General features: G+C 45.3%; 1 protein-coding gene across 3 annotated transcripts in view; it reads left to right on the top strand.

Moving 5' to 3' along the window:
* Window positions 1-18,630, top strand: part of CTDSP1 (CTD small phosphatase 1) — a 52,370-nt gene extending 33,740 nt beyond the window's left edge. Inside the window, exons 2-9 of one of the 3 annotated variants that reach the window (XM_078606332.1) lie at window positions 2,219-2,400; window positions 3,940-3,978; window positions 5,369-5,440; window positions 6,261-6,362; window positions 8,165-8,221; window positions 11,730-11,822; window positions 12,963-13,148; window positions 14,047-18,630. In XM_078606332.1, coding sequence (XP_078462458.1) covers window positions 2,219-2,400; window positions 3,940-3,978; window positions 5,369-5,440; window positions 6,261-6,362; window positions 8,165-8,221; window positions 11,730-11,822; window positions 12,963-13,148; window positions 14,047-14,172 — 857 coding nt within the window. In that variant the 3' untranslated portion in view covers window positions 14,173-18,630. The remainder of the gene's footprint in view (window positions 1-2,218; window positions 2,401-3,939; window positions 3,979-5,368; window positions 5,441-6,260; window positions 6,363-8,164; window positions 8,222-11,729; window positions 11,823-12,962; window positions 13,149-14,046) is intronic. The other 2 variants (XM_078606338.1, XM_078606347.1) reach the window with 2 other exon arrangements.
* The last annotated feature ends 672 nt before the right edge of the window (window positions 18,631-19,302 follow it).

Raw genomic sequence — 19,302 nt, 5'->3', positions numbered from 1 at the left:
CCCTCCCGCGTTTCTCCCTTCATGGCCTTTACCCGCCCGCCACTCGCTAACAGTTCGCACGTGTCCCATTGTCTAATTCCGCCCTCCGCGGCCTGTGACACAAATCCATGCCCCTCCGCCTTGTTACCACAATTTACCTGCGTCTCACGGTACAGCAACGAACAATGGCATTGGGATTTCTTTCGCGTCCAAATTTATCCCAAGATGCATTCCAGCAACAGTGGGAATTTATTTTTCATATAGAGAAGGAGGCAGGTGACCAATCAAATGGAAAAATAAGGACTTGAACCTGGACTTGAGTGGGGGGTGGGGAGTCAATAGCGCAGATGGCTGAGAGAACAGAGTTCCTTGGCTGTCAATTTTGATTGTTCGTTTGCTCGCTCATCAGTGCGAGCGCAGCGGATCTGCTGAAGGCCATTGTTATTAATTTGTTCGAATCTTAAACCATCTGCGCTGCTGCCGTCGTCTAATGGTTAGCACAATGGACTTGCAATTCCCGTTGTGGCGGTTGAAAATATGAAGCACGTTTCTTAAATCCCCCTGCCTCTGTCCACCCAGCTGTGTAAGTTGGTACATCACAGTTAGTGTCGATCGGGTACACGACGGGTCACATATGGTGGGGTAAAGTATGGGTGCTCGCATCTCTTCCAAGACATCTGGCTAGGGTGGAAAAGTAGGCCAAATACTCGCTTTTAATGGTCTCTCTGGAGCCCCCCACCTCGTAGCTCTTCTGCCTGCAGTGGTGTGAGAAAGCGATTGCAGGGCTGCACCTTTACCTTTTTATCACAACCTAAAGTGTGTGTGCGAGCCTCGTCTAATGCTTTCATTATTGTCATGTTCGATACTGCCCTTGTGGCTGGATTCGGTGAAGAAAAGCAGAACGTATGGAAACTAACTTCATTGGAGATCACCAGGCCTTTAGTGTCATACACAGCCAAGATTGGGAGTTGCTAGAACAGCAAGTTACAATGACGGAGACACGTTTTACACGTGTTTTAGTTTGATCTGTTTTCTCAATAGTGATCAATAACATTGATTAGCGACCATTTGTCAATCCACTGTTGGGTTGTGCAATAATTATTTACGAATGTATTTTTTTGTGGTCATGCCTTGGTCGTGAGTGGTTGGTTGATCATACTTCACCATGCCGGCCGAAACCGATTAAGATATCAGTTGCTGGAAATATCACTTGAGAAAGTCGGGTGCATAGTGCAGTGCGCTAACCCACTCCTCCGTCGTGACTGTAATCGTGATGATTTTGGTGTTGTTCCTATGATTGAAATTTGTTTATGATCCATTCCTATCCAGCTATGGTCATTTGTTGCGGCCGCTGTGCAGAAGTTGCCTCCCGGCTGCTGTAATTTTTACAACTGATATTTTGACATTCGGTTGGCGGCTTGAACAAACGGTGGTAGAATTACTAAAGTAAGTGTCATCACTGAGGGATGTACACCTTATGCGTTCAAAACCGGATCAATCATGAGCACTATTCCACAGTTTATGTGTAGTTGGTTTTTGGATACGAACTATGAAAATAAAATGATGAAGTCACGCGTGATAGTGGCTGCTGCGATTTGACGTGTCTTTGTGCAAGTGATGTATTTGCAGTATATTCCAGTTTGTATGAAATGTTTCTTCTCTGTTGTGCTGTTAAATTGGAACTCGAGCATCGCCATAGCCCTCAGCCTCATGAAGTTGTCTCTGAAATAATGACCCCTGGACAAATAAGTGTGCTTATTATTATTGTTATTCTAACAAAAAATATTGTAATTTTCACATGTAATTTCATATTACGTTTAAATGTATCTTGGTTCATAAAGCATATGCATGGTTAGTTGATACGTGTTGTTATGTGCACATTTCAAATTCAAACTCTTTTGACTTCCTACAAAGTGATTCTCATTCGTGTCTGCAAATGAATGTGGAATATCCGCAAATGTTTCATAACTGTCAGTGTAGATGAACAACACGCAACATTCATTTGAGCTCAGAGACACGTTGGCCTTGAAAAAAGAAACCGCAGCAAAAATAATTCTGAGAGTGATGAAGACGATGATAATGCTGTTGATTGTGACATCGATGATGATGATGATGACAATAATGTTGATTAAAATCATGATGAAGATGACGGCGATGATGATGACAATCATGAAGATTATGATGACAACAATGACGGTGATGGTGATAACGTGCGGGTGCTCCGGTGCGTGTCGTCCAGCCGCGTCCCAGGTGAAGCCCAAGAAAGCGCGTGGTCGCTGCCTGCTCAACTCGTTGCTCTGCTGCTTGGGCAAGCGGCACGGCCATGGCGAGCCGCGCCAAGCGCCCGTGCCCACGTCGCCGGTGCCAAACAACAACAACAACGGCTGCGGCCCTCCTGAGGAGAATGGCGTCGTCACGAAGGTGAGGTGTTCTGTGGAGGCCACGGGCAGTCCCGGAGAAACTCCTCCCCTTCTGGGTTTAAATGTATTTTTTAATTAAAAATTTCCCATCCAAATTTTGTTGTCGGCGTCATGCCACAAGACAAAGTATCCATTGAGATCTGTCGCAGATCTCAATGAACGGGTTAGAGAACAGCCGACGGAAGTGGATATCGCAGAGTTACATCTGAGATCCCTTCAAGTGACCTTTGGTATACACGGTAAAGAGGCCAGCATTTTTCTACCCACACCTCCAGAGTAATGTTCATCATCATATCACCGTCAAACTGACGTTTTACTTTCAGAGCTGAAATGTATCCAAATTAAGTACAGAACCTAATTTATCATGATGCTTGTTTTGTGCAGCCATTGTTCAATGGGCTGAGACCATCAACTAACTGCAAGTGAGAACCTGGTGTGTTAATTACAGGTCGCTGCGTGGTGGTTCTAGGATTTTGGTATTGATTTTGGTTCAACATTTATATTTGTTTCCCCCCTCTTTTGACGAATATCTTTTGTTTGTATGTGTCACACTAGTCTTGAGTGAAGAGGCCAGAAGTTGTTGATTATTGAATTCATTTCGATGTAGCTCTATTAAATGTATCTTGCTTAACCAGATAATTGCACACTGAGATCAATGTGTTTTTTTTAGAGTGGGCGGTAGCCATAAGCAACCGTGTTATTTTGCCTTTATTCACTCGTATTTTCCTAAGTACCTTTTTGGGTAGTTATCAAAATTGAGAAATGGCGCAAATTAAGTGTGACAATAGCCACAGGGTCAACTCGTACAGATTGTGTGGTAGGATCCATAGCGTGCACTTAACAACCAATGGTATACTGTGGCGGTTGTTAGCAAAAATTGCTGACAGCTTTAGGGCACTGAATACTCATTCAGTGGGCGCCGGGCTCAGTGGCGATCAGGTTTGCCCACAAATCAATCCGGTTGTCCACAAATCAATCCAGTTGCCCTAACCCTCGGTGCGTTTGGATGGGCAATCTCTGATCTGGGTGGCAGTTAATTGTCAGGAGCCGTGTAAGGTTGGGGAGACCCCACAGAGAAGGAACTCTCTCCTGGGCAGACAATCCATGATCACCATATAATGAAAAAGCTCCTTCTCACGTGCCAAACACCCTCTCCTTTGTACTTTCGCAGTCGTCAATTTGCTTGATGCTTCGTTGTGTAGGAGAGCAGGAACAGCGAGCGGTGTACTGTAATAGTGACTTCATCCTGCCAGCTGCAGTTTTATTTTTGGAGTAAATTACATCTTCTTGGTTTACAAAAAATAGATGTTGATTGTTCCTCATTCATCCTGGAAACAGGATTAGCCCAGCATAGCGATTAGCTTAGCATCTTCCTCTTTGTGATTAGTGGTAATAAATAATTATATTTCCACTATAGGGGATTTCCTCATCTTAAAAACAGATAGAAACATGCCGTGTTTTATCCTCCTCCTCCTCAGAGCTCTTCATCTTGTCTCCGGTTATCCCTGTGTGTGTTTTTTTTTGTTCCTTCCTGCAAAAGGTCTACCCAGAGCAGCTCCAAGTCCTGCAGCTCGTCTGTGTACGTATCTGGGCTGTTCCATCTCTCGGCAGTCAAAAGGGGGGTTATGGCGTGGGTTGTGGGGGGGGGCTCGATATTCACGGAGGGCTGCTTGTTGGGGTGCGGCTGTTGGCATGGTGACATGGAATGTGCTATTTTCGATTGCTGCGGAGGGGAGGGTAGGAGAGAGGTGGAGGGAGTAAGGGAGTGAGCTGGAGGGAGTGAGGGAGTGATGTGTGGGAGTGAGGGAGTGATGTGGAGGGGGAGAGGGAGGAGGCGGTTGGGGGGGGGTGATCGGAGGGGCACCGGGCGGCTGTGGGGAGTAGGAGTGCTGACTTTGAGGGGCTTCTGTGTGTGGTGGCTTCAAGCGTGACTCGGCTGTCAGGGTGGGGGGGTGGCGTTGTGGGGAGAAAGCGAGTGAGGCCGCGTTCGAGGATGAGGCTCTTGGCCGTCGTGGGTGGCTGCTGTGGATGAGGATCGTGCATAATGCTCGCGTGCACTGTTCTTGTTGGCCCTGGAACTGCTGGGTCGCCCAGCGCTGCTTATGTTTACAAAAAAAAAATTCGGAGAAAAAATGCTTTTATTGGTTTTTGTTCCCATTCAATTTGGTCCAGGTGAAGTGAAATGTTTTATGAATGGGGGTTTTTATAAAACATTTGATTTCCACGCCAATTTAAATAAAAACAAACGATTGTAAAGTAATGTTAAAATGAAAATTGTAAAGATTGTATGTGAATTGAAATCATTTTTGGAATGAGTTGCGGTAGTTTTCTTTAAGTGTGTCAATTTTGCACCATTCTTGTCATTTACCACGACCGTATAAACGAAAAATAAAAACACCAAAATGGTGCAAAATGTCACGCGCGCACTGTGTCCGATACATTTTGTCCACAACATCTGGGTGGGCAGCTTTGTCCTGCATGTGAATTAACGCTTTGTCCGAACGGCTTCGTTTTGTGTGAGGTCGCATGTGGAGGTGCGGTGGGCTTTAGCATGACCCTCATGAAGTGCCTGTAGGTTTTTTGCGTGGATTTTTGTTGTGAAATCAGTCCAATTTGTTTGAATGCTCCACGTGTGCATTTACGGGAGCATGAATGTGTAATTGCACTCGTGTATGTGTGCGTTGTATCATGTTCAATGCAGTGGGTGGCTGCTACTATATGTGTGTATGTGTTGACTTAGCCCTAAAGGAGTACCTGGTGACATGTGTAAACATCACAACTGGGGCTACAAATGCGGTAATGCGTGGCTCTGGCCACACCACCCCCTCGTGTGCCGGTTTGGCCTTAATAGTGTTCGCTAACAGCACTTGCCCCAATAGCATCTTGTAGGATATATACGGGGAGATCTCTGTCTTTGTGTAAGTGTGTGCATGTGCATCGTTATATTTGTGTGTCACCACCGTTACTAGCCATGGTTAATCCACTGCTGGAAGAAGGCCTCCCCCGCGCTGGGCTGGTGCCACCTCTCACGATTCTGCGATGTAATAAACTGTCTACCACCTACACACAAACTGAGTTAATTGCTGCTTCTCCTTGATGGATGTCCTATTGGATACATTCCATTCATTGTATTTGTGTGTGTGTCTATTAATGTAGCGAGCTGCAGTGTAGCGGATAGCACTCTGTGCTACAAACTCGGAAACCCATGTTCGATTACCACTCATGGCCAACACCAGTGACGATTATCTGAACCGACCCTGGGCTTCCCTAGGTCAACTTCGCCTCAAATGAGTACCTGATGTGATGTGTACAGTGCCACTAAGGATATAAATACGACCAGGCTTGTTTGCTGGCAACCCACCCCCTCATGTGCTGTGCTGGCCTTAATAGGTGCTCGTGAACAGCAGTGGCCCAAAGAGTCTGTTAATACTATACGGGGGATCTTTGTCTTTATCTTTGTCTGTATTCATGTACATATCAATGCGTGTGTACGCATGCATGTACACATGCATGCGTGCCAATGTAAACAAGTGTATCTAAGATCTGTACTGTATGACATCTGTACTATCCCAGGGCGCCCATGAAATAGAGCCAACCAGCTTATTGGGCCCTTCCTGCAGAAATAAATAAAATCTATATATATATCTACACGCGTGTGTACACATGCATGTACACGTGTATGCGCGAGTGTGTACATGGACTAGCATGTATGTAAATAGGAATGTATGTGTTTGCACGTCCATCTGTACGCATGCGTTATGTGGTTGCATCTGCATGCGCTCAATTACACTGATGCTGGAGGGTCTCATTGATTTTCTCATTGCCCTGTCCTTCCCTTCCTCTCCCGCGCCTCCGCTGCAGCCCCCAAACAAGTCACTGCTGCCAGAGGTCAACCATTCGGACAGAGGCAAGAAGTGCATCGTCATTGACCTGGACGAGACGCTGGTGCACAGCTCCTTCAAGGTGCGACCCCCATCCCGGACCACACTGTGTCCTTCCGGCACGTGGATATTGTCCGCTGGCTCCTGGCAAGCTGGTGGAAAGTTTTGGTTGGCTCTGTGAAATGTCTGTACGGTCATCAACTACTGTACATTTCCTTCAAATCTAATTATTGAAAAATCCACTTTTAGATGGCTCGCTAAGATAATTGGGAGAAATTATATTTTTAAAATACATTTTATTTTGGAGCCTCTGTGTGTCTCCCGTTAATATCTGTACAGTTACTACATCTTTTAGCACTCTCCAGTGTAAGAAATGGAGCCATCGCTTTTATAATATCCAATTACCTGTTAAGATAACAAGAGGGTCATTAGAAATCAGTGGGGTGTCTATAAATGGATCAGTGTATCATTTAAGTATGCACTCAAATAATTAGAGTCAACAGGAAGTCAGCTATAGATCTGCACAATGACCCCGCACTAACCCATTTATTGTCACGCTCCTAAAGTGATGATTACTGACAGCTGTGATCCCCTGACAAGTATCACTAACAAGGTCGCCTTGGAAACCCCCGAAAAAATCTTCCTGAGAGCGGAGCTTGCACTTGTGGTTTGTTGCTCACAATCAACTGTAAAGCAGGGACGTAAATAGACCTGACCACAAACCCGCTGCAAAATAAATGGTGACCCGGTTAGCCTTTTGATGTAACCTGGTAACAAGCACTGTCCCAGGCTCTGGTGAGATCAGGAAGGTGGCCCTTTGCAGGGGGTTGTGATGGGCTTGAGATAACAGGCGCACGTCGGATGGATGGCCACTTGCCAGCGTTGTCTGTGTGTGTACCAAGCGTCGTGTGTGTGTGTATGTACGAGCATCGCGTGTGTGTGTGTGTGTACCAACTTTGGTTTGCATTTCCCAAGGATGAGCAGTATGTGCAGTGCCGTAACAAGGGCACGGGGCGGGCACAGTATGAGACGTGCCGGGCACCCTTTCTGAGGGTGGCGCTTCATCGAAACGTGCGGCCGAAATTGTGGGAAATGAAGCAAGCAGTTGGCGCACAGTTGAGAAAATTTGGTGGGGGCTGGTGCTGACCGGGGGGATATGGTACCTTGCCCCAATTTAATGATTAATGTTTACTCTTACGCTTAAGACGATACGTGCATGCATCTTTTTTGGTGTGTGCGAATCCTTTGTTTATTATAAAAATGGTATTAAAATAATCTGCTTTTTTTAATTTAGGTAAATGGAGTGACCAAAACTCTAACTCAATCGGAACAAACGAGAAACGACATTATTGAGGTGGTGAGGAGGCAGAAAGAAACTTCTCCTGGTTCTTGCCTTGATCTAGTGATGTTAAATGAATATCTTACCCAGTGTGTGTACACATCAGCACTGGAAAGGAAAAGGCAGCCAGGAGTGGTGTTGGCCACACCACTATCCCCTCATCATACCCCAAAAGTCTGTATGGCTATATGGGGGATTTTTATGGGTTTTGTTTGTGTATGTGGGGAGTAATGGTTTATGTATTTTGCTACATTTGCACCCAACTGAGTTTGATTCGTGGCTTTGTACCATGCTTCATTAATTCGGTGCATTCATTGCACATGGGATGTTCTTCACTGATGCGACCCCAGTAACTGTTGCTGACGCATCACACTTTGCGAGCGCTGTGCCTGTATAAATAATGAGCCCTCACATGATTGACAGGGCCTGTGCACAGCTTTATTTGCCCATGCCCACTCCCTTGTTAAAATTAAAGCATGAATAAAATGTTAAACTTAATATTTAATTCATCTGTTGTATTTTTGTTGTTGTGCGCTTTATCACAGCCTGTCAACAATGCGGACTTCATCGTGCCCGTGGAAATTGATGGAACGGTTCATCAGGTGAATATTTGATAGCAGCCTCTATTCACAACATTACATTGCATCATATTGTTTGAAAGGGCCGTTCTTCACACGCGCGGGCATACCTCTCTCACTTAGATATTTTGGCACCAGGTCAGGACAGAAAAATCTCTACTTGTCAACAATACGAGCAGATATAATGAACTACACTGCTTCAAACACAGATCACAGTTAACTGTTTACTATTCAGGTTTCGGATTAACCGTGCTTGCGAAAATGTATCTTTATGCGTGCGTTGGTTTAATTATTATCCATTGCTCACTCGTTGAGTGTCAGACTTAGTTCCCACGTGACCACTAACTTGTCGACAGGGAAACCAATGAACTTAACGAGTAATAAAAACAAGACGACACATTCCACGTCTTTTCGCCCCCAGTCTATTACACATGGCTTTATATCCTAATTTACATGTGTTTTGCATTCTATGTGTTTTTTGTCTTATTTTATCCAGATTACGCACTGGATTCCCAGTCGCTGATAGACTTGGCATAAGCTCGCACAAAGTCAGGCCACACGCATAGTAAGAGGAATGGTGGATGTGGTGTACCGTGTACATAAATATTTGTTTATATTCCGGGTGCGGAGACTGGGCTAAACTTGAAAAACGTCAAACGTAAAAAAAACGTCAAAAACGTTAATTTTAATTTCATTTTTTACCTACGTGACTTTACCGAAAAAGCTAAGAGTTTGAAAAACGTCATCAACGTTCATGATCACGCCGACACAAAGCCACCCGCACTCGCTGCACTCCCACGTACGGGAGAGTGGCGCCACCTAGAGGCGAATGCGGTTTTCCCGAGCGACAACATTTCAAATCAAGATCGACAACATTTTGTCTTAACGCGACCCGGAGACTAATCTGTGGGACAAGGCCGTGATGCGATACGCATTGAACGAGGATCATGTTTACGGCATGCAATAGTACTCGGCCAGTTGTCCGCCTTTAGAAGGGCAGCCTTGTGTGACATTTTGAGGTTGGGTTGGTTACTTTATGTTTCAAGTTTCATTTATTAGGTGTAGCCCTGGGAGCCATGCATGCGGCTCTTGAGTCGGGTGCAACCGCAACAAACAAAATATGAACACAGAACATCCCAAAGCGATGACGCGTAACAGAAACATCCTGGAATAAACCAGCAAATATCCCCCCCCCCCCCCAAAAAATATTAAAACGCCGTGTGAAAAAATCACAATGTGGTGCAAGCCAACAACAACAACCATGGAGCATCGTGGGTAAAAGCATGTGTAAGCAGAACTCCGTTTCTCCATGCCCATTCGCCGATTGGTTTTCCAGAGTAATATTAAGCAGAATTTGTTTTCAACCAGCAAACTCTGGGTCTCATGGGCAGAGTCCAGTTGTTTAGTGTAAAGAAAAAAGAGTTAACGTTCAATTGTTTGACGATTTGCAGTGTATGCTGCTCGGGGTATGCGGACACTTGGTGTGTCTGTGAGGGGGTTCTCTATACTCGTATAGAGACTCATGCAGCCTGCTATGGCTACAGGGTTTGGTGGTACATGTTGTTTATGTCGTTTATTGTGAAATTTCGGTCAGTTCCTATGATCACTGTTACATTGCTTATGGCTTTATTTTGGTGATTTCGAAAAGTTTTTTGGTTTGTTGTAGTACGGAGTTAGAATGATGGCTTTAATCTAAGTTGTCTTGTGGTTGTTGTTGTTTGACTTGCATCCCACTGGGATTTTTGAACAGCGTTGGTGTACGGTGCTTTATTTCTGGAAGACTTTGCAGTTTTTTCCTGGATTTTTCTGTTTGTGCATAGTCACTTTAAGATGTTTTCTTGTTCATGTTTTTTTTTTTGCGGTTGCACCCGATTTAAGAACCGAATGGCTCACAGGGCTATACCAAATAAATGAAACTGAAACTGTATAGTGACGATTATCTGAACCGGTCCTGGGCCTCCCCTAGGTCAACTCAGCCTCAAATTAGTATCTGGTGCGTTGTGTAAACATCACCACTGGGGAGACAAATGCGGTCCGGCGTGGTGCTGGCCACCCACCCCCTCGTGTACCGTTCGGGCCTTCATAGGTGCTCGCTAACAGCACTTGCCCCTACAGTCTGTTAAGGCTATACGGGGGATCTTTGTCTATATAGTTCTCGACAGCCAAAGGTTGGGAAGCACCACAAACCTGTTTGTGCCTTGCTGTAGTGGAGCCTGAGAGCATCACCTGCGTTGCGTTGAGGAGAGCCGGCAGCACTGCGTCTCCTGCTGGCGATCGGCTGTAGTGCAAGAAGGAGCCCCTTGGATGCAGCCTGGTTCAAGTAATCCAGGATAGGCTGGCGTCTCAGACCCGCGGCCTGTCCTTGCTTACTTGGGCCAGGAGGTAGTCCACTTGAGCCGCCTGCCGACCGTCACAAGTGCCGCTCAGCGCACTTCCCCGGGGTCAATGAGGGCTGAGTGTGATCAAAAAGAGATCCTCGGTCCAGAGTTTTAATTCATTGTTGTTTATCTTCTTGTATAATTTGTTATAAGACGTGCGTATCGATTCAAAACGTGAATTGTATTTGACGTCAAATATGTTTTTGTGGCATTTACTTTCATTGCTTGCAGGTTAAATGTGGTGATGAAAATTATTTAACAATACAGTTGCTGTGAGCAAGCTGAATTTTACTTAAGGTCGTAGTTGTATTTGCCTACAATTCCCTTGGAAGGCACTCTTAATGATTGAACAGCCAATGGGGGATGGGGGGCGGTTGGAGTTTGTCCCCCATATAAAGAAAACTCATTTGACTCAAAACGTCGGCGTGCAATGATGCGCCCACCAACAGTTCAATTTGTACAGAGCAGATTCAAGATATTGTTATTTATGAAGCATTTACCATCTCATTTCTAACTACTTCACATTATTGTGTTTAATTTACTTGGGTTGTTGTATCATTAGCATGAATATAAAATAATATAATTTACATATATTGTGAATAGTCTATGAATTGATGCGTCCTTACATGCCCAATTATAACTCAATTATTGAGAACAGAATACAATAATAGAATAGAACCCTGCTATTTAGACATCTTTGCGCACACCCCAACTCTACCCAAGGAATAAAACCCTGCTCTTGCCTATTCAGATATGAGGCAATTGAACAGCTCCGAGTTTAATCACAGGCACCACGGTGGCGAGATGTCAGCTACCTCACCTGGTATACATGAGATCGTGGGTTCGATCCCGACCCTGACGTCTGTATATTTTGGAGTGCGCATGTTCCCCCATGGTTCCGTGGATTCTTATTCGGATCCTCCGGTTCTTCCCTCCACATTTAGAAACGTGGGTTTAGAGTATTTGGATTTCCACATGAGAATCCACTTCGTTGAGCTATCATTTGTGGCCAGGTTGCTTTTGAAAAAGAGCTCCATAGCTCAGTGGGCCTTAACTGGTGAAATAAAAAATCGTCAAAAAAGAACAAGTTATCAGTTTGGCCGACCCTCACGCCCATACTGCGGTGTCTCTGTGCTACTTATCGGTGATTTCAGGTGTACGTGCTGAAGAGGCCGCACGTCGATGAGTTCCTCAAGAGGATGGGCGAGCTCTTCGAGTGCATTCTCTTCACGGCGAGTCTGGCGAAGGTAAGGATCGCAGCCCATGAGGGTCACACGATGGGGTCACCGTGGAACGGTGATCGTTTATCAACTCAGATTTTGTGGATTTTTTTGTTTTTTCCACCATATATTTTATCCCAGTAGGGCTCTCTGCCCCTTGTAATGAGACCAAGTACTCATTCAGAACTGTCACAGAGCAGTGAACACTTTTGTGTTATTTCATAGCCCATGAAAGTGGATCTCACAAAACTACTTTTGAGAGCCCTTTACGTCATCTCTAGTCCACATAGTAGGTGTTGGTATTTTCACATCTGCCCTGCCACTGAGGAATGTTTGTCACATGGCAGTCAAGCAGTCATATTTAATTCTCAGAGATAGATTGAAGCCAAATTAAGTACAGAACCAAATGTAATGTAGCCAGGAATTAAACGCAGGTGGCCAGGTCTATAGAGCGGTGCACTAACCATTACGCCTCCCTTCCCCATGTGTACACACGGTCTGTTGGGACAAGTGCTGTTAGCGAGCACCTACGATGGCTGAAACAGCACATGAGGGGGTGGGTGGCCAGCACCACGCCCGGACGCTTTTTCTCCCCAGTGACGACATTTACACACTGCACCATATACTCATTTGAGGCCGAGTCGACCTAGAAAAGGCCCAGGACCAGTTCAAATAATCGTCACTGGTGTTGGCCATGAGCGGGAATCGAACTTGCGTTGCCAGGTTTGTAGTATATTTGGAGTTTGCGTGGTCTCTCTGTGGTTATGTGGATTTTTACTTGGGTCCTCCAGTTTTTCCCTTCACATTTAGAAACATGCATTTGGCTGATATTAATTTACACTTAATAAGCCACTTCGTTGAGCTATCGTCACTTCTGAAAAAGATCTGTATAGCTGAGTGGGCCTTACCTGGTAAAATAAATATTTATACAGTTTAATAGTAAAAAAAAATAGTGTAGCACGTTAACCGCTACACTGCCACTCCCCATAATAACAACAACCCACATTCTCCACTAGGTGGCGGTGACGTCACTACGGCGCTTGTGCCAGGCCACGTGCACTTGAAGGCCAGGTGACGTGTCGAACGCCCACTGGCAGGAGGTCATGTGACAGACCCAGGTGCCATGGGTTGACTGACACCCACACACATGTGCACACACGGGCGCAGTACGCCGATCCTGTGGCCGACCTGCTGGACAAGTGGGGCGTGTTCCGCACGCGTCTCTTCCGCGAGTCGTGCGTTTTCCACCGTGGGAACTACGTGAAGGACCTGAGCCGACTGGGGCGTGACCTCAGTCACACGGCCATCCTGGACAACTCCCCGGCCTCCTACATCTTCCACCCCGACAACGCGGCAAGAGCTCGCACCCAGCCACTCGCCGTCACTGGCAGGGGGCACATCCACACTTTGGAAGTTGGGGGTGTCCTACCAGACGGGTTCCCAGTGGTTATTGGTTCAGTCACAGATAGGAACCGCGAGTCATGAATAACACTTTTGGGAGGCCTTTATCCAGCATTAACAAGTGCCTGTGCATTTTAGATGATAATAAATGATATCATTATAATTCAAACTTGTAGCACACCGCACAGTATTCGCTCATCCTCGAAGAAAGAGAAAAATTCCGAGGTGTGAGGAACGACAAGCATGCAGTGAGCCGGTGCCAACAATTTCCCGAGCTCTGCGGTCCTCTATTTATTAAGGTGTTATCAGCAAATAAACGAGTGTTTACATGTGGGAGGAAACCGGAGCACCTGGAGACAACCCACACGTGCGAAGGGTAAACACTCTTATCCCACACAGATGGAACAAGTGGAGCCCACACATTTGGTATACTGCATTTCTCCTGGCGAGCCAGAGTATGGCACCTCGTCACCCGCGGGAAGGGAGTTTCACAACATTTGGGCGATCCACCAACCCTCGCTGCCTCCATAGCGCTGGGTTACAGGCGTGCGCCACCACCGCCCAGCTAAATTTTACATGTATAGTGTATACATATGCCCACTACTACAGTGTTAATGTTTTAAAAATATATGATATCCAGCATTGTATATTTGTCTATTATCAGACGAAACAAAATTAGCAACAATGCAGTATCTTGCCTCTTCCAATACGGACAAATTTAAAAGTACAAGTTCGCTGCACAGTTGAATTTAGCAACTCTGGCAGCTTCGGAGAGAAGCTTGCTCATCCCACCGATCCTGCCAACTCGTTAAAAAGTCTCTCTCTCTGTCCCCCACTCCATGCCCTGCAGGTCCCAGTCATGTCCTGGTTCGATGACATGACGGACACAGAGCTACTGGATCTCATTCCGTTTTTTGAGGAACTGAGCGAAGCTGACAATGTTTACACGGCCATCTACCAGCAGCGCAACAGGTAGCGTCCACGTCGGCATGACATTTCGAAGGAGCGAACAAAACGAGCGACACGCGGGGACGGAGTCCCCGGCCGGCGGCTGCCATCTCGCGCATGGCGCAGGAGCAGCAAGCGTCGTCCGCACAGGTTGCCTGGACCTCGGCTGACCGCACGAGCACGTGGGCCTCGAGCCCTCAGTGACAACGGCGTGCAGGCTGTTCAGATCAACCTGAATCACACCCCCCCCCCCCCATCACTCCAGCCACGTTGATCCCCTATACTGCCACGGATTAATTCCAAAATTGTAGAACCTTTTATTGTATCATCAATTGGTCATCTTCATTTCATTGCCATGATATTTTGGATTATTGTCATCTTCACCATCATGATTGTCATCATCTTTCTTTGAGCCTAATGCTTTTCCCGCATAATACAGCAAAGCCAATGCAGATTTTTTTTTTTACATTTCAATATATAGTAATAAAAGGGAAGATAGATTTTTACGAAATTATAAATATATCTTACATAGAAAAATAGCACACTATGCCTTAAACATGCTCGCGTGGGCAGTACGGGGACTTGAAGGACCGTGTTTGACCTGATATTCAGGGAGGCTCAAAACGCCGCTTGTGAGTCCGTGCTGGACCGCTGCGATGAATCACGACCCATGTGATCATTCAATTATTCTCAAGCGTGACCTTTAAAATGGCCGCTCGGGGGATGGGTTTGAACGAGGCGTGAGTTATAGTGTAACTGCATGCGCGGCATCCACTCGTCCATCCCGCGTCCACTCCAAACCAACGTGATGAGCACCCACATTCGGCTGCCTTGAGGTTTGCCTTATTCCTCCGCACTTGTGCGATGCGTTAAAATAATCACTTCTTACTCCGGCGTTGGTGTCCTCGGTTGAGTTTGTCGGGTTGTACTTTGCGTGGCGTGGTTCGGCATGGCGTTCAATGTTTTGCTCCACGAAAACACATGGGAGAAAATTTGCTTTTTTTCACCGAGAGCCACCAGTGAAATTGGACATGACGGTTTTTGGCTTTTGCTCAAAGCACATGGAAAGAACTGTGGTCGTTAATGTCGAGAAAACGATTCGTTCCACCACAAATTGGGTGCAAGGAATACTTGGCGTTCGTATGTTTTTTTTTAATTAGTTATAGTGACCGATCCAATGTTATATAGTTATACTTATATTTCATGCTATATGTTATGTACTCAGAATAATTGTGTGTCGTATCTTTCTTGCTGTTCTACACATTTCCTTCAAATATATTTTATGGGATTCTTGGCACTAAAGTGTGTTCAAACGGTCGTGTTAACCTGAGACGTCCACTGTGCGCTTACCCAACGCTTATTCCGTTAGGTTTTGTGAATCGCCTCGTGATGGACAAGTGCCTTGCGTTATTTTCTTGTTCGTGGATTTTTTTAATCATTTCTCTGCACCAACAAAACCCATATCCATACACCCAGTTTTACACACGAACGTACATACGCTTTAGAGAATGTGTGCTTATACGTTTGTGTATGTGTTGAAAGGGGGAGTGCTCATTTATTGTCACTCTCTATCACTTATGCTGGCAGACCAGGTGTTGCTGTAGCTGGATGAACACTGAATCACAGGTCCTTATTGGCTGTATCGAATTTTGTTTTGTAGAGTGCTTGGGACAGGTGTATATTTACTGAACATTGGTAGCACCAAAGCGATATTTTGTAATGCGTGGGCGGTACGGTTTTACATTTTTCGTGATGTTTTGTAAACGAAAAAGAAGGGCTCTCATTTTCTAATCGCTGTTCTTAAAGTAATTTTCTTTCTGTAGGATGCACTACCATGTTTCGGGAATGGGACGTGTTTTAATTTGTTTTCTTGCTCACACTCGTCACTGTCAGGGTACGGAGCTCTAGGCTGTTGGCCTGGGCTTTTTCGACGACTTTTAAATAGCTGCATCACTCCACCCAACTGCAGGGGTCTCTCCCTGCCAGTTGTGCTGTGGCCTGTGTTTCCGTCTCATTGACCACCATCGCATTTTCTGCCGGGCTGATGAATTAAAATGTAAATCGAAAGCTGCCATGCGTGTACAAGATCACAGCTGAGTACACTCAACTCAGAACACTGAATTTGATGCAGTGTTGAATATTTGTGATGTAGATAAACGGATATGAGTGTGTGTTATGGATGATTCCTGGATCCACGTGGGTCGTTTTAGATTCCAGGTTTAGCACTGATGCATAAACTGAGTTCTTGGAGCACTCTTTTCATAAGTTACCTTTGACCACAAATTGCTAAGCTCATCAGTGGTCCCATACACTGTACAACATTCACACTTTACTTATAGGAATAATAAACCGTGAGTCAGCTTTACAATTGCATTGTACTTCAACACCCAGAGTGCACACTTGATTTGTCGTACAGTAAGCTCCTTTTCTGCACACGTTAATCACAATCGTACGACTACTTTATGCAAGATTTGGATAAAATATGTCGTAAGTCACTCCTCGCTCAACGTCGGCCCGCTTAACGTCGTTTCGCTGAAAAGTCGCCGATGAATTGCTGCCCACGTATGTGTTTAAAGTCGCGTGGTGTCACTCTTAGCGTTGCTGCCAGGGCGATGTACGTCACGAGGCCCCATCCCCGACCAGCCCAGTGCATTTCGACACAGATGTGTTGTCTTTACTTTCTTTACGTGCGCTGTCGAGTGGTTTGATGCTGTACGCGGCAGCATACCCTTATCTCGGTACGTTATGAACCGTTTTTGTTTTGATTTTGGGGAGGTCATTTTATCACCGCATCCCTCGCTCAACGTTCATGCCAAAAGGCCGAGGAGTAGTGACCCTACTGCTTCAAGCGCCATGATGTGTAAAAGAAAGGAGATCACATTGCAAACTAAATTTGAATTTTTACACTGCTTTTGCAGCAGGAGGTATGGAGTGCCTGCTATTAGTGTGGATTGCTCAAAATCAGCTCCACATTTCCCTCAGTTTACTGGTGATCCAGGCATAGGCACGCAGTTTGTTTGAGGACTTAAAGGCCAAGGGTGGTTAATCGGGGTGTCGTTGCAGCTTTCAAAGCTCCCACGCACCTTCAACAAGGCATGGACATTTTTATTGAGGATGATGCAAGCAGGGAGTGCAGTGCTCAAGTGTGCACGAAAACCACTGATACTTTGCAAAGCTACAAGCAACTACATATGAAATAAGAATAAAGTTGGGCAACAGTCATTGGATGCGTTCCTGTAGTTCCCAACACCTACAATTAGCGTGGTTGGTTACATACGGTGTGAAAGAAGTTCACCATACATCCTTAATCTATAGAAAGCTCCACAACCATCACTGGTGAGTTAACCCAACCTTTTCTCTAATCATAGCTACATGTAATCACCATTATTATAGATGTTCTTTGAAATATGTACTCTAAACAAGTTTATATTCTTAAGAGTGATAGGAAATGTCCCAGGAACATTACCTCCTTGATTTACGTTGTTTTTTTTACAGGAAAATCGCTTTCGCTCAACAATATTTCACTTAAAGTTGCATTTTTTTCAGGAATACAAACCCAACGTTAAGCGAGGAGTGACTAATTCCTGCAGCGGAGACGTGAGCGAATGCACCTGGCTTGAATTTGCTTCATGTGTATTGTCAGATTGTGCAGCGCGTGCTTGTAACCATATGTCTTGGGCCAGGGTGATCACTGGGACATTTTTAGGAGGGGAGGAGGGGGTGAGGTTGAAGCCCCCACTAGTTGATGTTGGAGTCTCCATGATAAATTCCTGAGAATATGAATTTTACACGTGCCACCTTGTTGAGTCGAATGAGACCCCACCGTACGTTACGGAGGGAGGAGCGTTAAGCTTCCCCGCGTTCTCCAAAGCTGGTGACGCGCGCTCACGGAGCTGTACCTGCGTGGTAGCGCATTGTCGGAGGGGGTGGGGGGTGGACAATGCCCTCTTGAATGTACTGTAATGGTGAAGCCAGCCATGGTGACGATGACTGAGACCAAGTGCTATTTACACAGTATAAATATCTATTTTGTATAAATGTTCTATTTTTTTTCTTCATTTCTTGCTCTATGCAATTTTGACTCATTTCTGCCGATTTTTTTTGTTCTTTTTAATTTCAGTCAAGACGTGTTGTGCAAAGAGTTTCGATATTTACACTCTGTACGCCCACAACTTGTATGCTGCTCTTCTGTGTAGCCTAGAGCCTTACCTTGCATCCCACTTTCAAGTAACTGTCATGGCTCCAGAAGACGCCGTTGGCTGCACCACCGCTTTTGTAACATCCAACCGCTTGACGCAAGCCTGAACACCTTGACTCCGAGAAATATAGTTTAATTTTTTTAAACATTGACGGAGCGATGTCGTTCACGGTTTCACCAGCGACTCATGGAGTCAAGTGCTGTTCTTTCATTATTTTTGTCACCTTTGTTCGAAAATATTGTACGTTGAAAAAAAATCAAATAAAACCACATGCATGTCACGAAAAATATACTCACAAAATGTGTGATTTCTATTCGCTGCGGTGTGCGGGAAAGATATCTGCATCGAGAAGCCGTGGGGGTAAATATCTGGCTCGCCTTCATCGCAAAGGAGTGCCTAGGCGGTATGTGGGTACTGTAGGATTCCTTGCATTCTCACAATAAATATGCCCAGGGCTCGCAGACAAGGTCACGGTACTTTTAACGAAAGTTAGAGCCAAGACGTGTTGGAACATTACCATGGAGTTGTGCTGGTGACAAGGGCAGATCATGCCCCCTTTTAAATACAAGCAAACACTAGGCCGGTGTGGGTAAATGATGCCAACAATGTTGGTGGATGCCAAAAGGCCGTTACAAGATGAGACAAATGTTTTCCAATGTCTGCCATCGTGAATGTTGGTGGACAAGCTGCGAATAAAATAAAAGGCTTTGTGCGAAAAATGCCAAGTGATGCCAGCTTGCTTCGCCATCTCCAATATTTGATTTAGTTTTCCTTGTGCTTGTAAATAATGTCGAATAAACTCGTATGTTTGGCGCTTAGTGTAAACATGCATAACATTGAATAATTGTAAAAAAAAAATCATATCGGGTCAACGTGAGCTGCTTACATACAGTATGTTTGGCAGTGGGTGAGTGACCTGTCAGTTTACGTGGGTATGGTTTACATTTTTCTTCGACACT

The sequence above is a fragment of the Lampetra planeri genome, chromosome 2 (genome assembly GCF_965212315.1).
Source record: "Lampetra planeri chromosome 2, kcLamPlan1.2.h2, whole genome shotgun sequence".
Taxonomy (NCBI): Eukaryota; Metazoa; Chordata; class Hyperoartia; order Petromyzontiformes; family Petromyzontidae; genus Lampetra; species Lampetra planeri.
The sequence above is the reverse complement of the archived record's forward strand: the minus strand, read 5'-3'. Positions and strand labels throughout refer to the sequence as shown.